The sequence below is a fragment of the Leopardus geoffroyi genome, chromosome D3 (assembly GCF_018350155.1).
Source record: "Leopardus geoffroyi isolate Oge1 chromosome D3, O.geoffroyi_Oge1_pat1.0, whole genome shotgun sequence".
Classification (NCBI taxonomy): domain Eukaryota; kingdom Metazoa; phylum Chordata; class Mammalia; order Carnivora; family Felidae; genus Leopardus; species Leopardus geoffroyi.
In genome coordinates this window covers 5,407,575-5,428,962 of record NC_059339.1, presented here as the reverse complement: position 1 = coordinate 5,428,962, position 21,388 = coordinate 5,407,575, and the positions used below count along the sequence as shown (strand labels likewise).

The window sequence follows — 21,388 nt, the reverse complement described above, 5'->3', positions numbered from 1 at the left end:
AAGACAACTCCCAGGAGACACATGAGTGCGCTCCCAGGAATGGATGAACGAATGAACACGGTCCTCTCAGAGCCCGACTCCCTCTTGGTACCCAGCAAGCGCCCGACGCCGTCGGTATCTAATAAACGCTTGCTGGAGACCCCACAATGTTCCCGCGTCACTTCTATTCCACCCTCGCGGGGGTTCCCAGACAGTCACGGAGCGGGAACCTGTACCTCCCCTTTCACGGGTGGGAAACCCAAGGCTCAGAGAGGCCACAGGTTTTCTCTAAGGCCGCCCCGCCGCTGGAGCACGACAGAGGTTGGCACACGGTTGGGCTGCCTCCAAGGCCAGTGCCCCCTGCAGTACGTACAAGGGAAAAGCAAACGTCACGTGACTCCGGTTTTCGTTTTAGGGGTGACCACGCTCGCCTCCAACACCCCGGGAAAGGGTCAAGGCCCCGCTGAAAAGCTGAAGAATATTAAGGAAAAGCTTCCTAGGAAAAAAAGAAAAAGGCCCTTATTAATTAATTAATTTATTTATTTATTTATTTATTTATTTTTAAGTAATGTCCACACCCAATGTGCGGCTCAAACTCACAACCCCAAGGTCAGGAGTCGCATGCTCCATCAACTGAGCCAGCCAGGAGCCCCCAAATGCCCATTTTCATAAAATGCAACTTCTGGAGGTTACAAGTTTCTTTTCTTTGTTTTTTAATTTTTCTTATGTTTATTTTTAAGAGCAAGAGAGAGAGAGCGTAAGCGAGGGAGGGGCAGAGAGCGAGAGGGAGCCACAGAATCCGAAGCAGGCACAGAGCCCGACGCGGGGCTTGAACCCACGAACCACGAGATGATAACCTGAGCTGAAGTCTGAGGTTTAACCGACCGAACCACCCAGGCGCCCCGAGGTTACAAGCTTCGGAAGCCAGGCTGTGGCCCCAGGTAACACTCCCCCAATTTAAGGAACACCCTGAGAACCGACCCGCAGCACCTCTTAGAGCCCTGGCCTCCGAACCACCTGTGTGCACAGCTCGCCCCCCAGTGGCAGATCCTGGAATTGCCCAGAAGCCGGCGCCACTGCAGGAGGAGAGAAGGGATTTCCCGGGCAGCCCCCAGCAGGGGGGACTTGATCCTCAGTGTGGAGAACAGTCCAGGCTTAAGCAAGGGATGAACCTTCTGAGAGTTCACCCCTCAGAAAGACCTCTCGAGCCACTGCATGGAGAAAGGACCTCACAGGACCTGCATGGGAGCCTGGACCCGGCCGGCCGAGCCTCCAGGTGAGGGACCCCGATGGCATCCGTCAGGTTGGCCCCAAAACAGTGGGCTTGAGTGCAGCGTCCCCAGCCCTGAGCCTTTCACGTGACGCCACCAACTCTTTTGAGATCCACACTTGACCCCGCAGGGCAAGTATTAAATTATCCCCATTTTTTTTTCAGATGAGGGAAGCCCCCCTCGGGATTTTATTCACAAGAACATTGCGAGTACTCAGTAAATTGTGGTTGAAAGAGGGACCATCTGAGCAAACACAGGAATTGCAGAGGAGTGCAACCATCTCAGTTAAGAATATTCCAGTTCCTGGGGCGCCTGGGTGGCGCAGTCGGTTAAGTGTCCGACTTCAGCCAGGTCACGATCTCGTGGTCCGTGAGTTCGAGCCCCGCGTCAGGCTCTGGGCTGATGGCTCAGAGCCTGGAGCCTGTTTCCGATTCTGTGTCTCCCTCTCTCTCTGCCCCTCCCCCGTTCATGCTCTGTCTCTCTCTGTCCCAAAAATAAATAAACGTTGAAAAAAAAAATTAAAAAAAAAAATAAAAAATAAAGAATATTCCAGTTCCTGCACGATTGTAGGGACCGGGGGTTACACCACAGCCCGTTGGCATTGGGGTTTGGGGCTACAGCAAGTAGAATCGGGACTTCTACTATTCTAGAACATTCTAGCATCATCTAGGGTACAGACACAGTGTCCCCGGAATTCCAAGGCGGGGGATAGCTGAATGAGCAGAAGTGATCGGGGAGGCTTCCTGGAGGAGAGGGCCTGGCTGGAATGGAGCCTTGGGTGATGCCAGGAGTGAGTGAGACAGGAGGGAAAGCTTCCATACAAGGGTAACGTTTATTCCAGGAGCAGAGTGGGCAGATGGGAGAATGCAGGACACAGTAAGGAACAGTAAGGAACAGTAAGGAACAGTGCAGAGTTCCCACATATGGCAGGTCTCATGGTACCTGGAGGAACATCTTTCTTTTCTTTAATTTTTTTTAACGTTTATTTATTTTTGAGACAGAGAGAGACAGAGCACGAACGGGGGAGGGGCAGAGAGAGAGAGAAACACAGAATCGGAAGCAGGCTCCAGGCTCTGAGCCGTCAGCCCAGAGCCCGACGCGGGGCTCGAACTCACAGACTGCGAGATCATGACCTGAGCCGAAGTCAGCCGCTTAACTGACTGAGCCACCCAGGCGCCCCTGGAGGGACATCTTTAAACTTCAGTAGTTGTGTGATTTGTTTTCCTGGATTCTGGAAAACAGGTAACTTGCCCATTGGACCCGCAAGTTGAAATCCAACCGCTTTTTTTTTTTTTTTTTTTCAAAAGAGAATTCGTTTTTAAAAGATGGGTCAAATTTTTGAAAAGCATGAAGTTAACAGGGTCACGTGGTAGGTGGGGGTTAGGGTGTCGAGTGCGTGCGTGAGGGAAAAGTCTGAGCCAGGGACGCTTTTGGGGATTCCTTAGACCAAGGCCACCCTGAAGGCTGGCAAAGGGTCAGGGGCATTTCCCTCGCGGAGCCCTGGATGAAGTCATCGGATGTGTTTGGGCTCCACGGCTGCACCCAAAAAACGAATCGGCCGAAACGTGACAAAGACACTCAGAAGGAAGTTGTTCACACGATGAGCCACGTGGAGGGCAAATCTGCTTCTTTATCCCGTGTTCCCTTGGGACACACACACACACGCACGCACACACACACACGCACGCACGCGCACGCACACGCACACACACACACCCCGGAATGCCCTCTGGATGTTGCCTTTTTTTTTTTTCCCTTTTTTATAAGCATGTAGAGCTCCGTGCACACGTGTAAAAAAAAGTGTCTGTGTTGAGGCTCAGGCCCAAGTGTCCGGTCCTCAAAGGTCATCGCACTCCGGTTCGGGAGTCCTTGAGCTCCGCTTCCCAAGGAGAATAAATGGGGGTTTGAAGGGAACCATCTCGGAAGCCTGGACTCCCCGCGAGCTTTCGGCCTGCAGGTCTACCCGAGAGCAGGCCCAGGCCGTGGAGAACATTCTCTCCGCCCCTTTGTGAGTGCCCACTCTGCGGCGGACAGACAGAGTCCCCCGCTGCCCTCGGGTCCCCACCAGAGGGACACCCGAATACTGGTTTACAGAACTAATCTAAAGGTTGAGCAATCCTGCTGCAAATGGGTGACCTCCTTTGTTGCCTTCTACACATGTGCAGGAAGGTCGAAGGGACCGGTCAGCTGACCCATCAGCAAAAATACTTTTTGATGACAGACAGCTTTCTCACTTTTGCTCATTACTCAAGAGCATAAGAATTGAGTGACACCACCATCAGGACATTCCTCCTGCCCCCCGGCTGCTTATTCATGTAAACAGGGCTTCTCCGTCTTCCATCTCCGAAGATAAGAATGGAAATGATGATAAATGTGGTCTCCTTCTGGCAAAAAGTTTTTGTCAGTCAAGGACACATGAATTCATGGGGGAGGACGCAGAGGCCTCATTCGCCTCCTCAGGAGGTGTATTTCCGGGCAAATAAGAACCACAAGGAGATTCCACTCCGAATGACTAAAAGGTTTTAAAATACCATGGGGCTGGCTGGCCATTACGCAGAGCAGGTGACGCTCTCATGCCTTGCTCCGAAAATTATCTGGCGGAAAGTCAAGAGGCTAACCCCAGAATTGCCGTATGGCCCCTACCAACCCCACTCCTAGGTGTTGTTCCTAATTGCCAAAAACTGGAAACACTTTTTTTTTTTTTTTAATGTTTATTTATTTTTGAGAGAGACAGAGACAGAGTGCGAGCGGGTTGGGGCAGAGAGAGAGGGGGACAGAGGACCCAAAGCGGGCTCTGCGCCGACAGCAGAGAGCCCGACGCGGGGCTCGAACCCACAAACCGCAAGATCACGACCCGAGCCCGAGTCGGGCGCTCAACTGACTGAGTCATCCAAGCCGCCCCAAAACTGGAAACACGTCTAAATGCCCTGCGAGTCCTGACTCGCCCAAATCCCCGGGGCATATGCAAACAGCGGGATTCTGCTCCGCAGTAAAGAGAAACAGACCGCTGATTGGTGCAAGGCTTTGCGTGAATCCCACGACGTTGTGCCAAGAGAAAGCAGAGGTCCTAAAAGACCATATACTGTGCGATTCCATTTACAGGACATTCGCGAAAAGGCAAAACGATCTGGTTGCCAGAGGTTAGGCCTCAGGGGAAGGTTTTACCGCACAGGAGAAGCAGGAGGGAATCGGGAGGGAAAATGAAGTTGTTCGTTAGGCTGGTTGGTGGTAGTCACTCACGTGTGTGTAGGCGTTACAATTCCTAGAGCTGCACACACACGTCAATCCCACTCTGCACACTGAAAACATCATAAAATACGTATAAAAAAGGAGATGCGTTCCAATAAAGGTTTATGGCTTTGTGATAGGTAACGAATGTGACCCATCGATGTTGCTGGTCAGTTGTGTGCCTACAATGGAATGGCGGTCCAGCCCCCCAAAATGTGAACCTTTGTGGTCACAAGAAGAAATTAGAACACCTGTTTGCATTTCCACAGACACTTGGGTTGCAGAGAAGTACAAGAGAATGATTAAAGGCATATATTATATAATGTTTCGCTGAACTTCTGGGGGAGGAGGAGATACACATTAAAAAGGCATCTGACAAGGAGACCTCGTTTGTGAATGTTTTTCAGGGGGAGGATCGTCTACAGATCCCATCCGGGGACACCTGGGTGGCTCAGTGGGTTGGGCAACTGATCCTTGGTTTCGGCTCAGGCCACGATCTCACGGTCCGTGAGTTCGAGCCCCGCATTGGGCTCTGTGCTGACAGCTCCGGGCCTGGAGCCTGTTTCCGATTCTGTGTCTCCCTCTCTCTGACCCTCCCCTGTTCATGCTCTGTCTCTCCCTGTCTCAAAAATAAAATAAAAAAAAACGTTAAAAAAAAATTAAAAAGTCTCTCTTTCTCTGCCCCTCTCCCCTGCTTGCGATCACGCTCTCTCTCTCTCTCTGTCTCTCTGTCTCTCAGATAAAAAAGTAAAAAGAGGAGCGCCTGGGTGGCTCAGGGGGTTAAGCGTCCGAGTCTTGATTTTGGCTCAGGTCATGAGGTCACAGTTAGTGGGGCCCGAGCCCCACACTGGGCTCTGGGCTGGCAGTGCAGAGCCTGCTTGGAGTTCTCTCCCTCCACTCCCCCCACCAAACATAAATAAACATTGAAAGAAAAGGAAGGAAGGAAGGAAGGAAGGGAAAAAGGGAGAGAGAGAGAGAGAGAGAGAGGAAAAGAGAAAATGAAAGGAAAGAAAAGAAAAAAGGAAAGAAAGAAAGAAGAAAAAAGAGAAAAGGAAGGAAAGGAAGGAAAGAAGAAAGAAAAGAAAAAAGAAAAGAAAAGAAGAAAAGGAGGAGGGAAGGAAGGAAGGAAGGGAGAAAGAGGCAGGCAGGTAGCAGCCCAGCCCCTAGAGAACAGCTATCAGGAAGGGGCTATTGACTAGGAAGAGCCCAGAATTTTCCAGAAGACCCCACAAACAGGCTGTCACCGACGCCCACTTTAACTTTTAAAAAAGGTTTATTACTTCAATAGTGAATTACTTTTAAAAGACGATAAAACTCATTTCTCTGGCAGTAGAAAAGAGGCAGAGGCCTGCCCCGGACCAGACGGGACACCCACACTGACGGGGCGGAGGGCCCTCGTGGGGGGCGACTCGGGGCAGAGCCCCCCGCCACCCCCACCCGGGAGCGGCCGGCTCAGTACACAGGATGACGTCAGTTTAGGCGGGAGGAGGGGGCCCCAGGCATCCCGGGCGGCACCCGCGGCAACTCTGGGGAGATCGGGGTCGGCCCGCGGAACAGGGACAGGCCGGTCCCGGTCACGCCGCTGGCTGGGGCCCGCGTGACGCCGCCTGGCCCCCAGCCCGGGGGGCACGTGCGCGGCCAAAGCTTCCGGGCCCGGGCCAGGGCCGGGCGGCTCCCCGGCCCGCACGGCTTTGGCACGAGAAGTCTGCCTTCCCGGGCTGGGTTTGGGGACAGTAGTGAAAGACGTGTCCTGCAGGCGAGCCACCCAGCAGGGACCGCGGCGTCTGTGTCGTGGCTGGTGGGGGGTGGGGGGGGCCCGGGGGGGAGGGGGGAGGTGGTGTGAGTCGTCAGGAGCCCGGGGCCCTCAGGCCGCACAGGTCGGCCCCGGGCTCACTCGGGGGAGGGGACCCGGTGCCCGCGGCACTGTGGGTCACCCGGACAGAAGGTTCCAGACGGCCCTGGTTGACGATGCCCTGAGTCTCCTCAGCGGCGGCTCCATCCCTGAGTGTGTCTGCGCACGCCTGCGTACTCGCGTGTGGACACGTGCCGGGGGTGTGCAGCGCGCGGACACGCATGTGGCAACTGGGGGGGCTCAGGCTTTGGGACTGGTGGGCTGTCCGCCGAGGGAGTCCTGAAGAAGCGGGGTGCAGGGGCTGGGGAGCCGGTCCGGCTCAGTGGCCACGCTGGGCTGGCTGGTGACGTCCCTGGGACCCTGTGGAGAGAGGGGGGCGGGGGCTGGGTCACCAAGCCCCGCCCACACCCCGGCCCCGCCCCCACAGCCTCCCGCACGGAAACAGGCCCCTCCGTGTCCCCCTCCGCAGCGCCCACTTATCAAGCCGGAGAGGAGAAAAGCCCGGAGTGACATACAGAGCCCCCCCCAGAACGCGGTTACGAGGGCCCCCCTCTCTCACTGAACACTGCCCTCGCCCCATTTCAGAGGTGGGACAACCGAGGCCCAAAGGGACTTGCCTAACACAGTGAGAAGGCCAAGGCCAGGAATCCAGGGCTTATATGCGATACTGTTAACCAGAAACTGGAAACCACCTAAATGTCCACCGATAGAAGAAACGCACTTTTAAAATACAGTCACAGGATGGCATTGAGCCCGGACAGCTTTCACAAACAGAAACCCGAGGAAAGGAAAGCCAGCGGCAGAGTGACCCATATGCCATGACGGCAGGGGGACAACTTTGTTAAGCATCTCTTGTTCGTGGATATATGTATACAGACTTAGAGGGGAAAAGCCCACACACCAATTTCCCGGCAACAGCTGCCTCTGGGGAAAAGGTGAACAACCAGGACGAGATGTTAACAATTAATGCTGTTGGGGCGCCTGCGTGGCTCAGTCAACCGGTTCAGCGTCCGACTCTTCATTTCGGCTCAGGTCACGGCCCCACGGTCGTGAGTTCGAGCCCCGAATCAGGTTCTGCGTTGACAGCATGGGGCCTACTTGGGATTCTCTCTCTCAATCTCTCTCTCTCTCTCTGCCCCTCCCCTGCTCATGCTCGCCCTCTCTCTCAAAATAAATAAACTTAAAAAAAAAAAAGGAATTGTTATCAAGAAGTTAATATCGTTGAGTCCGGGTGAGAGGGAACATCACATACTATAATTTATCTACTTTTACGTTTTTAAAAGATTTCTCAACACATCTGTTAAAGACAGCGATGTTGAGGGGCGCCTGGGTGGCTCGTCGGTTAAGCGTGCGACTTCAGCTCAGCTCAAAGCTCGCGGTTTGGGAGTTCGAGCCCCATGTCAGTCTCTCTGTGTCTCCCTCTCCCTCTGCCCCTCCCCTGCTCATGCTCTGTCTCTCATTAATAAATGGTAAAAAAAAAAAAAAAAAAAATTAATAATATGAAATTAAAAAAAAAAAAAAAGACAGCAATGCTGGGGAGCGCTTGGGTGGCCCAGTCGCTTAAGCGTCCGACTCCAGCTCGGGTCATGATCTCATGGTTCGTGGGTTCGAGCCCCGGGTCGGGCTTTGTGCTGACAGCTCGGAGCCTGGAGCCTGCTTCGGATTCTGTGTCTCCCTCTCTCTCTACCCCTCCCCTGCTGGTGCTCTGTCTGTCTCTTTCTCTCTCTCTCAAAAATAAATAAACATAAAAAAAAAAAAGAGCAACGTTGATAGGAGGCTTATCATCCGTCTGAGCCCTGAAGAAGAGAGAGGCCTCGGGGCCCAGCAGTGTGGCCAGGACACCCTGAGGGCCTGTGGCCACTTGTGCCTCATTCCCAAACCCCAAGGGCTTGCTTCTCCGGGCAGTGAAGAAAATCAGCCCCTTCCCACCCTCCCGTGTCTACCACCCCCAGGTGGGCAGGACACAGGGAAGGCTTGGACCCCTGTCCCTCTCCCTCCCTCTGGGACGGATCTAAGGCTTCCAGGGTTGAGCCACATTCAAGCCAGGGGCAGGAATGGGGGGAGGGGCGGGGAGGCCAGGCCAGAGTGAGACCAGCCTTGCACCCCTCCCCTCCACCACAGAGAGACCGCATGGGGACCCCCAGGGGTGCCCAGAACCTCAGCAACGTGGCCCAAAGAGTCACAACTTAAGAAAGCCTTGCTCAGAAGTACAAAGGGAAACGAATCCCAGGCTGTGACAGGGGCCCTGGTCCATCCCAAGGAAGACTCATGTAACAGATCCGCAAGGAACCAGAAGGTGAACCACATTCCTCCTCTTCCTATTTCCTTCCACTTTCATTTAGCTGAGGAATGAAGACTTAGAACGGGAGAGAAATCACTGAGAAGGTAGGATAGGTCCAGGAATATTTCCCTGAAGGGTTTCCATGTACGGTTGTCTAAGATGTTCACTGCACAAAGGCACGGCAAATGGGTTATCATGTTCCATTTGCCAAGCCCTCTGCCCTAGAGCTGGCCAGGTCTGCCCAAGAGTGGCCGTCTTCCTTCTCGACATGAGAACACCCTTTCGGGCTAGTGGAGGCCCTGTGTCCTGCTCTCTCCCAGGCGAGGCTGCCCCTCAAGACCACTCCCATGCCCAGGTACGAGGCAAGGTGGGGGGCCTCCTCCAGGGACCCAGGCGGAGGCTCCGTGTAGGCTGGGGCCACCATGCCCGCGTTCCAGGTCTGCAGGACCATGGTCACTTCCCAGGTGCCTGGCCCCCAAACCAGAGCCTACAGGGCACCGCTTTCCCCAAGTACCCCACCGGGGGCAGAGGCAGCGTCATCTGGCGTGGAGGCCGAGCTGCCTTCCGCGAGGCAGGGCACTAGAATCTCTCTAAGTCAGAAACTTCCCTAACAACTTGGAAACTGGATTCTGGGGGCAAGATACAGAGGAGACCCCAGTTTTGTTTCTGTGTTATTGGGAAGAGGGTGGGGGGACACTGGAAGGAAAGGGGGACTAGTCTCCAAGCCCGGGGGCCGTGTTCTCAGGACACCCCGTGTCCTGGGTGTCCAGCCCTGGGACACCCTGACGTGCTCAGGCCCCGGCCTCCTATTCCCCAGTTGTCAGGAGGAGCCCCCCAGGGCCTGGCTGGGGACACAGCTGCCCCTCCCTCCGCCTCCTCGCACCTGTCAACACAAACAGGCCTGCGCTCACGACTTCGCATTTTCTATTTTCTTTCCGCCTCCGGCCCTGGCAAACGACGCCGACCGGAGGCAGCCAACTGGCCCCAAAGAGCGGGGCGGCGGCCTCCCCCTCGTTCCGTGGCTCCCAAGAAGCCTGCTTCAACCCGAGCCCGCGCAGCCCCAGAAGCTCGAGGGGGCGGTGCAGTTTTGAGAAGCCAAAGTGACAGCTGTTATCAGAGGTCCAAAACCCACGCGCGTCCCAGTAACTGCACGGGACACACCTACCCTAAACCCTAGTCACCGTTTACCGAACGTCCACCTCTCACCGGGACCCCTTCGTCGTTCTTGTTTCCTGTGGGGGCGGGGGGCGTGTTTGTGCTCTGTTTTTGCTGCGTCTGGCCAAGCTACCCTCTCGGCCTGAATCCTGGGTACCTGGTCGGTGCCCACTTGGTGCTTAGATTCTTTCTTGGTCAGTCCTCCCAGATGTACTGAGACTCGTGTTTCTCAAACGTTGGATCGTCCGCATCAGAATCCCCTTGTTGTGGGGGTGGGGGGGGGGCAGGGGGGGGTCCATGAAAATACAGATCCCCGGGCTCCTTCCGTGTGACTCTATTCCAGAGCAGGGGGGCGGGGGGGGGGGAGGTTCTAGAAGGATGTGCAGGGGTCTCAATGTCTCAATTTTGAGCCAACTGCTTACATTCCAGAGGAGTCCACTGCACCAGAGGTCTGAGAAGCACCTGTGGCCTGAACCTGGACCCTACGTTCCTAAGACAACCTGGGCAACGAACACGTCAGCCCGCGGAACGCGATCGCCCTCCACCGTCCCCTACCACGCCGGGGGCCAAAGAAACTGCCATGCACTGCTCCTCACGTCAGAAGGGCGGGTTCCCCACCAGCAAAATCTACAAGTACGAATTTACGGTCTGCAGACACCCCAGGAGAAGTTTAGGCTGAAGAAACGGGTGAGGTCCAAAGTGGGTCAAGCCGCCAGAGTTCTATTTGCTACCGGAAGGGAGGGGAGGGGAGGGGAGGGGAGGGGAGGGGAAGGGAGGGGGCGTTACCTGGTACCCACCTACAATCTTGCTTCTTGCAGCACAGAGCCCTTGGGTGCTGATGTCATCAGGGATTCAGAATAGGCCTGAATGGCCTCCTTATCCTTTGAGCCCTTTTTACTACTACTCCAAAATAAATAGCATTTCTCCTAGAAGATAACCAAGCTAATTTATAGTTGACTCTGCAGCCAAACGCAAAAGGTTCTTCAATCGCCGAAAAGCAAAGAGCGGGGTGTTAAGTCCAACAACCGTTAACGACCAGAGAGGCTGAGATTGGGGGTGGGGGGCGGGGAGTGGGTGTCCTTCACCAGAGACAGAAATTCGGGTATCTTCGGGAAACACGCCTGGTCGGACAGACTAGCCACGCAGGAACGGCGGCTGTCGGCCCGAACATTCAGGCTTTGGACGGGAGCCAGGGTGGGGAGACGGGCCACGGTGGACAGGGCGTATTGGCCAAGAACCCGCGGGCTGAGCAGGTGGCGTTTTAAAGGCACCAGAAACAGCTTGGCTATTTGAAAAGAACAACTTGAGAAGAAAAAATTCTCGGCAATTAAAATGTGCTGAGTTCACCAGCATGTGATGATGATTGTTTTCTTAAAATCAGGACAAATCACATAAAACCACGGAAGGCCTAGGGGGCGCCTGGGTGGCTCAGTCGGTTAAGCGTCCGACTTCAGCTCAGGTCACGATCTCAGAGTCTGTGAGTTCGATCCCCGCGTCAGGCTCTGTGCGGACGGCTCGGAGCCCGGAGCCTGCTTCAGATTCTGTGTCTCCCTCTCTCTGCCCCTCCCCCACTCATACTCTGTCTCTCTCTCCTTCGAAAATAAACATTAAAAAAATTAAAAAAACACGTAAGGCCTAACGCCTGCTCAGTTCCCCCGCAAAAAAATACATAATGGGATAGATAAATTTCCATTATTTGGCCTCCAGTGACACCTGTAGGGACTGCGTCCTCAGTGAAAACAGACGTCCTTACTGGGTCCGAGGGCGGTGAGGCCTGGAGGCCTGGAGGGAAGAGGCCTTAGCCAGGGATTTCACACGTGCTTCCTCACTCTCCTTCCCCCTCTGGCTTTCGACGGACACTTAGGAGGCAGAGAGGACAGATCCAGCCAGTCCACTGGGTCCCCTGGCTGTGACAGTACACCTTCACTGCTGGAAGCACCCAAGGAGGGATCCACAGGCTGGGAGCCTTGGCTTCTGGTCCCCTCCACCCTCCTAGCGTAAATCAGTCAAAAAACTATAGGGAGTTTCCTTGCGCTCCCTAGAGCGCGAGGTCTGCTCAACCCGGTCTCCCTGGCCCCCAACAGGCTGCTTACACCCCTCGATCACCAGGGACTCAAACACCAGAGCACTGGCATGATGAGAGCTCCGGGGCCTTGGCACCCTGGCACCAGGGCCACTTTGGAAGGCACATCGGGTTAAGGGTCCGAAACCTATGTTAGGAGCCTGGGAAGGTTTATCGTTGCCCCCAGCGAGCAAGCAAGCGTGCAAGCCGCCCCCCAAAAAGAGGAGAAAGCAGAAGAGTTGTATGCCAAAGCTGAAGCAAGAAAGCAGGTGCTGCGGGGGCCCAAGGCCCCTCCCACACGGCTTGCCCATCCCCGCCTCAGGGCCTTTGCACTGGCTATTCCTGTGCTTGAAGCACTCCTTCTGTGACTCTGTGCTGACTGCCTCATTAGCATTCACATCTAAGCCTAAATTCTGCCTCTTCAGGGAAGGCTTTCCGGATGCTCTCTATAGCTGTCCCCAGCCCTCTTAAATACAATGCTCCCTGGTCCAGTAGCCACATAGGGCTGTTAGGTCTTTTAAGTGGGGGGTGAGTCTAGGGGCGCCCGAGTGGCACAGCCAGTTAAGTGTCCAAATCTTGATATCGGCTCAGTTCACGGTCTCACTGTCAAGAGATCGACCCCCGTGTCAGGCTCCATGCGCTGGGCACAGAGCCAGCCTACTTGGGATTCTCTCGCTCGCTCTCGCTCTCTCCTATCCCTCCCCTGCTCGCTCTCTCTCTCTCTCAAAATAAATAAACATTTAAAAATAAATAAATAAGTAAATGGGGTGAGTCCGATTCAAGACCTGCCGTAAGTGTTAAAACACACAGCAGATTTTAAAGACTTCACGTCAAAAAAATAATGTAAAATACAGTTAAATTTGTATTTTTTATATTGATTGCATGTTCATACGGCCGTATTTCGGGCCTATCCGGATTAAACAAAATCTAGGATTAAAATCGATTTCTTTTTACTGGATGTGGCTACTGAAAAAACTAAGTTTCCAATCCCGGATGCGGCTCACGTATTTCTACCGGACAGCACTAACCTGTCACGTGTCCCGCCACCTTTATCATCGGCGGAATGATCTTTTCTATTTACTTGGTCTTCTGTCTCCCCAACAGGGAAGCCACGTGCCCCCAGAGCGGGACCGTGTCTGTCTCGTTCACGGCCGTGAACCTGGCACCAGCAGGTGCTGACTTGACGAGCAAACCATTCAAGGACCAGGTCTCATTATCAGAGCCCACCCAAAGCCCCTCCAAGGGAGGGTCCCCAGGCCTCCCGGGACAGGCAGAAAAAAGTGGTCAATGCGGGACGCGAGTGAGGCAGAGACGCAGGGCAGCTCCCCTGCCCCAGGCAGAGACATGGCACCGCTGCCCAAGGCGGGCTCCAAGCTGAGGGCGTCTGAGGGAGCGACTGGAGGAACAGCCGGGCGAGCCCATCCGAATCCCGCTTACCCCGACAGGCGAGCAGGGGGCCGTTGGGCCCGGGCCTCCCTCCAGCCGCCACCTACCTGGCTCCGGATCTGGTGGATGATGGGGATGAACAGCAGGACGCAGCCCAGCCCGACGAGGACGTACTGGGCATAGTGTAGCACACTGGGCACCAACACCAGCTGGGTGTAGAAGGTCTGCAGGGGCTCACCTTCCATTGCCCCGCTCTGGGGATGGAGAACAACAGACTAACAGGCTGGGCCGCACTCGGCAGGCCGGGGACACGGAGGCCACGCCACGCCACCTCCAGGTCCCCCGCCCCTCACCCGTCTCACGGCTGCCCCCCCCCCCCCCCCCAGAGCTTGTGATGGAGCCTGTGGGGGCCTCCGTTCCCTCGGGGCCCCACGCAGGACTACATTTCCCAGACTCCCTTGCAGCCGGACAGGGGCACGTGATCGTGTTCCGGCCAACAGGAGGCGGGCCCGGTATGCTGCGACTTCCGGCCCGGCCCATAGACACCTGCCCGCGGATTCTCTAGTTCTCTGTCCTAATTCCCTGAAGGTGACGGGCTGAGGCTCCCCGGGAGGGCGGGGCCATGAGGCAGAGCTCCGCCTCCCACAACCGGCCCAGCCTGTGAGGTGAGCTCCGACTGATTGAAAACAAGCTGGCCAGAAGGAACCCTGAAAAGCTGGGAGGAAAGAAAGTTCGAGGGAAAAGCTGATACCCTGGGGGCGGCTGGGGGGCTCAGTTGGTTAAGCATCCAACTTCGGCTCTCTGGGCACGATCTCACGGTTCGTGGGTTCGAGACCCGACGACGGCCTAAACCCTGGCCCTTGCTTCGAATTCTGTGTCCCTGTCTCTCTGCTCCTCCCCCCCTCGTCCTCTCTCTCTCTCTCTCAAAAATAAACATTAAAAAGTGTTTTTAAAAAAAGAAAAGCTGACACTCTGAAAAGCAACTTCCTCCCTCTCCGGAGAAGTGGTCAAGTGCATTTACAAAATTACACCCTGGGTCAGACAGAGCTTCACATTTTCATGCAGCTTCTGTCTTTCTCACCTCAAGTGATCCTTTCAACTCCGTGGGAAAATTGATACAAAGCGCTTGGACCTCAGGAAGCTTCTAACAGATGGTTTTATAGCCCGCCCCCCCCCCCCCCCCCCCCCCCCCCCCCCCCCCCCCCCCCCCCCCGCCTTCCAGCTCCCAGCCCAGCCTCCCCTCCTCCACAAACAGCCCCCCTCCTGCAAAGCCCACACCGGCCCCTCCCTGGGGTCCCAGACACCACGCCCAACGGTTCCCGCGCAGGCAACGTGAGACAGCCTCTCACCTCCTCAAACCACATCAACGGCAGGACTACTGGCTCGATCTTCCCTGTTTGTCTGGAAATAAGAACAAAACATTGTGAGTTTTGTCAGCATGTTTTTTATGTCAGGCAGCTTTGGACATGTGATCGTAGGGTCCAGATCAGGAGGGATTTGATTTTGCAAGGACTGGACGGGTGCCGGCTTGAGAGAGGGGTATTTCCTGGCAGGGAGCAACTCGGCGATCTGCTCACATCTTTTTGAATTAAAAACTCACGTCACCTACACGGTGGGGGGCCGGGGGGACTGCCAGCGACCTGGCTGATGCCCACTGCTTCCTTTTAGAAACAAAAGCCCACATTAATTCGGGATGGTAATGCACCCAGCACCTCCTGCTTTCCTTTGGAGAGTCTAGAGGCTGGGTCCACGCCAGAGGGTGTCTACGTGACCAGGCCCCAATAAATACCCTGGGCGCTGAGTCCCTAATGGACTTCCCTGGTAGAAGACGCTTCGCATGTGTTGTCACAACTCAATGCTGGAGGAATTAAGGGCGTCCTATGTGACTGTCCCAGGAGAGGGTTCTGGAAGCTTCTGCCTGGCTCCCCCAGACTTCACCCTGCGCACCTTTTCCTTCGCTGATTTTGCTTGAATCCTTCCGCCGTAATCAATCACAGCCACGAGTACAACTATGTTCTGGGTCCTGGGTGTCTTCCCACTGAATCATCGAACCGGATGGTGGTCTGTCTTGGGGTCCCCCTGACACAACAGACTAGCTGTGTGACCTTGGGCACGCGACCTACCCTCCCTGTGTCTCCTCCGCCAACTGGGGACTGCACTGGCACTGAATGCGGCCCCATGAAAAGTGCTCAGAAGAACACCCACCCTATAGAAACTACTCCAAGCTCGTTACTGTCGTCGCTGTTGTTCGTTACCAGCAAACAAACGGGCCAAAATATTCTTCAGCTTCACCGTTTTGGGGTCTGCTTAAAGAAGGCACAGCCGGACGGAGGGGAAAGGGGACCCACGAGGGGGACAGAACCAGAGTCGGCACGAATGGCCCAAATCCTTCAATCACCACTCTCAGAACTCTCTCGGGCCGCCTGAGACACAGAGTGTCGTGCAGGGCAACGAGTTTATACGGCACCCGCCGCGGAGGCGACACACAGAAAACATTACAGAAACACAACAGGAAGTCCACGCTGGCCCCTTCTTATTTGAGTTTGTAAGAACTGGTGTAAGTTCAGGGCAAAGAGCACGCAACCCAGCTGTCTGGATCTTGCGAGGATGGGGCGCCAGAGTCCCCCGGACGAGCCGCAGCGAAACAGCTCTCCATGCGGGCAGCTGTGTCTCCGGCTTTTTCCCACGGCCACTGCCCACTGGCCCTCAGGGCTGGCGGGAGGCACCGCTGTTAGACCAGTTCCCTCGAGGCCAGAAGGAGTGGGGGGGTCAGACAGCTGTGTCGCCCTGTCGTGCCTGTCGCCCGGCACCCAGAGGCCCAGAGAGGTCAGGTCAGGGTAGAGGCCCGGGAGTCCCCACCACGCAGAATCCAGCGGCCCCCGGGGGTCCTGCTGACTTGAGCAACGTTTGTCGGGGATTCAAATTCACTTCCCACAGGTGATAGTTAAGAGAGCGCTGGTTAAAATCCAGATTTTGAGAAACGCCTTTGAAAATGCACCCGATGGGGCCCACAGTGGGCAGGAGCCCCCTGGTGCTGGGGAGGGGCGGGTCCTGGGCCCCATCCCCACCCGGCCTGCCCGGCTTCTCCTAGTCACCTGCTGGTCCCCCACGAAGTGATGCAGGCCCCAGAGCCGGAGCTCCGGGGTCGGGGGGGGGGGGGGCAGGCGCCTGGTGAACCCCCTGTGCTATTTCACCACCTAGCACACCCTCCGACAGCCCCCAAACACACAGATAAAAAGCCAGGGCGGGAGCGGAAGAGAGGAGCGTGTTCTTTCCAGCTGAAAGGCATTTCACAAAGGCGGCGAGATAGATGCTCACATTCCTGCAGCCCAGGAATCTTTGTAGGGGAAGCTTTTTTTTAATGAAACTATTCCAAATATGCGTAAAGAAACAAAACAAAACACAACACAGAAGCCAGACCCTACCACCACGACTAAACCGGCGCAGCCCCTCGCCCAGCCCCCTCACGGCGCCCCGTTCCAACCACAGCTGGCGAGGATCGTGGGGGCCCGACGGCTCCCGCGCTGCTGGCGGGAAGGCCAACCGGGCAGCTGCCGTGCAAAACAGCAACTCCAACGCTGAACGCAGAGTTCCCGCGACGCCCGGCGAGGGATCCGCCCCCAGGTGTCTGCCCAAGGGAATCGACAGCGTGCACCCACCAGAAACATACACGGGCACGTTCGCTACTCACGACGGCCAAAAGCGACAGAGACCCAGATGCCCCTCAACTGAGCGAGAAGACGCGCCGTGTGCGTCCAACGGAACAGGATTCGGCCATAAAACGGAAGACGCTCGGACACCTGCTACGCCTCGGATGAGCCCTGACGACACGACGCCGGTGAGAGACGCCAGACGGCAAAGGCCACGTCTCCTACGCTTCTATTTATGGGACGTTTCCGGCACAGGCAAATCCAGAGACACGGAAAGTAGATCAGGGCCTGCCAGGGGCTGGGGGAGGCGGGGGGCGGCTGCTAACGGACCCGGGGTATCTTTGGGGGTGACGGACTGCGACGGCCCTGCGCGACTCCACGGATCTGCCACCAATCACCGGGTTGTACGTTTGAAAAGGGTGAGCGTAACGGTATGTGAATTGTATCTCGGTAAGGCCACTATGCAACACGGAAATAAAGCAAAACACAAAGGAATAGCAGGGCTTAAAATATTCCTCCCACAAAGGGAAGAGTCACACTTTAAAATGCCTGTTGGGTGAGTTTCCATTTTCAAAGACTTGCTTTTGCCAGGATTTAATTTTTTTTTTTTTTTTCCAGTTTTCTGTTGAGTGGGAAACCGCTTGGACAGAAGAGTCTGCTGAATCTGGGGGACAGATGTTCAGACAGAAAAAGCGGGGGTTCCGGGCCGGGGACCAGCCGGCACATCCGGGAGGAGAGTCTCCCTCCCCACGTGCGGGTCCCTGGGGACATCCCCCCCCCCCAGGCCCAAGTCCCCGCCCCCAAACAAGCCACGCGGCCCCTCCTCCCGGACCCACTCACCCGATGCCTTTGATGGCCTTGACGTACAGGCTCAGCTGTAGTTTCACAGAGCAGTTCATGGGGATCCCGGTGACCTGTAGGAACAGCACGGTGAGGGGCCTGGGTTCGCGCCCCAGGAACGCCCCCAAACCCGCGTCCCTGGTCCCGCTCAGAGGGCAGGCGTCAGGGCTGAACTGCCGGGGCACGGGGCCTCCCCGCTGGCTCCAGGCCCTTCCGGGGGGGACACACGCTTCCCCCAAGGCTCTTGTGCCCACGACGCTTCTCTGAGTGCAGAGTGACATTTGCCACTCGTTGCCCACCCCTCCCCCCCTCCTCCAGACCAAACAAAATAGATTTGCATGTGAATAAAGTCGCTCTCCATCACACAACTTGCCCTGACTGTCTCAAACCTAATGATCTTTTTACCCTTGTGTTCACTTTTATGGCTGCCGCCTTGTTTTTTTCGAGAAATTTGTAATTTCCGACGCGAGGTGGTGACAGGAAACTTCCTTTGTGCCGAAACCTACCCTTTTCTTCTAAGAGAGGAGTTTTTAAAGCGGTAAGCAGACAGCAGGAGAAGCGACACACGCGTAGGCCCCAACTCAGGGAGGTGGCTCCCGAAGAGGGAAGGGACCGAGGTTGGAGGTCGGGAGGCTGGAACTGTCGCCTCTTAGCTGAGGCCTGTTTCTTCATCTGCAAAAGGGGCTCATTCCCGCCACCTCACTGCAGGGCAAAATGAGGGATGGAAAACAGCCACACTCAGGGCCATAAACGCTTGCGTGACGATCACGCGCATCGGGGGGGAAAGGGCAAATATCTTCCATGAAAAGTAGGCCTTCCGGGCCCCGATGGCACAGAGGGACAGCGCAAAGGCCGTGCTCCCGAGACCAGGGAGAGCTTGGACCCAAGAACCGGCAGGCTGGGAGGGAGTCCACCCGCGGGTGGAAAAGTGATAAGGCAGCAGGCCGGAGGCTGTCCTCCTCAGAGAGGCCTGCTGGCCGGGCTGGTCGGTGGCTGGTGTCCGGGAACCTGGATTTCGGGAGCCCCCCCCTCACTCCCTAACTGATAAGGGGGGCTCACTGTGCCTGGACTGTTTGTACAAACATTGTGATTTATGCCGACCATCAGTCTTCCCGCGGGGAGTCTGGAAGTTTGGAAGGTACCAGGCAGAGGGTGCCGCTGGGAAAAGTCCCCGGTGAGCACCCAGGGTGCTGTCTCTAACGGGCTTCCCTGGGGGATGATTCACCGCACTGCTGGGGGAACTAAGTGTGTCCTGTGCGGCCCCCCTGGGAGACGGTACTCCGTGTCCTTTCTCTGCAACAAATCACAGCCGTGATTTCCACCATATGCTGAGTCTGGGAGTCCTGCTAGCAAATCGTCAGACTCGGGGGTGGTCTCGGAGACCCCGAAACGTTAAGACGATGTGGAAAAGCCATAGCATTTTTTTTTTTTTTTACATTTTTTTTAATGTTTATTTTCGAGACAGAGAGAGACAGAACGTGAGCGGGGAAGGGGCGGAGAGAGAGGGAGACCCAGAATCCGAAGCAGGCTCCGGGCTCCGAGCGGTCCGCACGGGGCCCGACGCGGGGCTCGAACTCGAGAACCGTGGGATCGTGACCTGAGCCGAAGTCGGATGCTTAACCGACTGAGCCACCCAGATGCCCCGAGCCTTAACATTTCTAACAAGAAAGAACGAACTTCAATGGAACACGTAATATATTAATATTAAATTACTACCAATATAATTAATGAATACCATTAAATTAACCTCATTAAAATTCACTAGATATTAGCACAGGACATGAGGTGGGGGCGTCAGAAGGCCTGTGTTTGGACTCAGCTTTGCCACTTCCTTATGCCCACTTATCAAACCTGTACCTACTGAGTTCCTCTATGCAAACGGCTGGCTAGAAGTCAAGCGATGAACGGAACAGAATGGATCTTTCCTCTGTGGAGCCAACGATCCCATATATTAGTTGTATCACGTGACCTATCTGGGCCACAGTTTCCCCATCTGTACAATGGGAGGAGCAGTGCTCACTGCCCAGATAATTGTGCAAATTTACTGCGTTACTGCATGTGAAAGTCTCCGGCTGGTGTCTGGACCATAATGAGTGTGCAAGCACCATTTGCTGGAGCTGAAGTGCATGGAGTCACAGTTGACTTAACTAGCCTGGGTTCCTAGTGAAAAGAGAGAGAGAGAGAGAGACGACTTAACCAGCCTGGGTTCTTAGTGAAAAGAGAGACAGTTGACTTAACCAGCCTGGGTTCTTAGTGAAAAGAGAGGGGGGCGGGGCAGGGGGAGAAGGTGGAGTGCCAGGGGCTGGTGAACGGAGTCAGGAGCTCCGAAAATCTGAGGGGTACGCAGAGAAATGACGTGGAACGGTGTCAGGCAGAAGAGGTTTGAAAAAGGCCTGTGCGGAAGGCCACGAGTGTCCATGCAGGAGACAGAACCCCGCAGGATTTTTAATCAACAGTGAAGGCCGCCAGGTCCAAATGGGCACCTTTTACGGTGACAGCGATACTAGGAGATAAGGCAATCAGGTAAAGATAGGCCCACAGGAGGGCCACCTCTGTGGGCCTGCTACCCTCTTCTCTTGGTCCCCGCCTGCAGACAGAATGTCACAGAGGACAAATTCCCCAGAAGCCAATTTATCTACAAGATATTCCAGGCTCTTGTCGGGACCTAGGGATCTTTATGATACATTGGCACGGTCAGAGGGCTCTTCTGGCTAACTCCTATGCTGATAATTCTAACTGATTTACTGTCTTATGGTCCTTTCAGAAAGACAATTCCCTTGTGACGAAACAATGAATCCCTTGAACTATGGAGTCAGGGCAAAGTAGGGACCTCTGACAGCTTGACATTCCAGAAGCTATCAATGCCAAGGAAAGCCAGGCTTCCCATCACCCCCCTACCCCACCACCAGAATAGCTCAGTGCCTGGGGGGAGGGAAGGGGGAGAAGCTGGCATCCCGCCCCCCACAGGCTGACAGGCAAGGGCTCACCGGGTGGACGTCCAGGAATAAGGAATGTTCCTCTGGGTTGGGGTGGAGGCCAAGCACCGCCTCTGCCAGCATCGGGTCGGCGTTGTAGAAGTGAGGGTGGGAGAGAAACAAGGGTGCATCTAGAAGGCAGAGGGGCGGAGAGAAGGGGGGGCATCAGACAAGGGAGAGCGTCAGCACGTCCAAGGCTTGCTTCGTGCCAGGCTCACGGGATGAAACAGAGCCGCTGCCTACAGAGCCCGTGGATGATGACAAAATGCAAACGACAATAACTAGACAGAGAGACTCCCTTCATCCGGCCTGTAAATGCCTGTCAAGTGCCCAAGAGATGCCAGGCACTGGGAAGAGACGAGCCCTGTGTCCCAGGGATGGGAACGGAGGAGCTGCTGACGTGGGTGAGGAGATCACAGGAAGGAAAGGAGGATGGCTAAAATACGCCAGGCAGGGAAGGCCAGGGCACGACATTTCAGGGGGAGGGTTTGGCAGAAGCAAAGGCAGGGAGGTGGGGAAATGCACGGCGCACGTGGAGCAGACAGGGCGTGGAGGAGAATTCCAGGAGTCAAGGAGAGAAAGGTAAGTCGAGGCCAGATCTGGACTTGGGTGGGGAAGGGGTATCTCGATCGCCAAGCCAAGCAGCCCAGGCTGTATTCCGCAGGCAACGCGGCAAACTTCGGAGACGCTGAGGGGTGCACGCCTGCGG

At 55.6% G+C, this 21,388-nt stretch overlaps 1 protein-coding gene across 6 annotated transcripts in view; it reads right to left on the bottom strand.

Moving 5' to 3' along the window:
• SCARB1 (scavenger receptor class B member 1) overlaps positions 1-21,388 on the bottom strand; it is an 84,324-nt gene that overhangs the window by 14,861 nt on the left and 48,075 nt on the right. Inside the window, exons 8-13 of one of the 6 annotated variants that reach the window (XM_045457124.1) lie at positions 20,692-20,810; positions 17,705-17,778; positions 14,564-14,615; positions 13,322-13,468; positions 10,564-10,692; positions 6,565-6,690 (exon numbers count right to left, since the gene is read on the bottom strand). In XM_045457124.1, coding sequence (XP_045313080.1) covers positions 10,564-10,692; positions 13,322-13,468; positions 14,564-14,615; positions 17,705-17,778; positions 20,692-20,810 — 521 coding nt within the window. In that variant the 3' untranslated portion in view covers positions 6,565-6,690. Of the gene's footprint in view, positions 1-144; positions 476-5,732; positions 6,691-10,563; positions 10,693-13,321; positions 13,469-14,563; positions 14,616-17,414; positions 17,529-17,704; positions 19,865-20,691; positions 20,811-21,388 lie in introns of those variants that run through there. The other 5 variants (XM_045457128.1, XM_045457125.1, XM_045457126.1 and 2 more) reach the window with 5 other exon arrangements.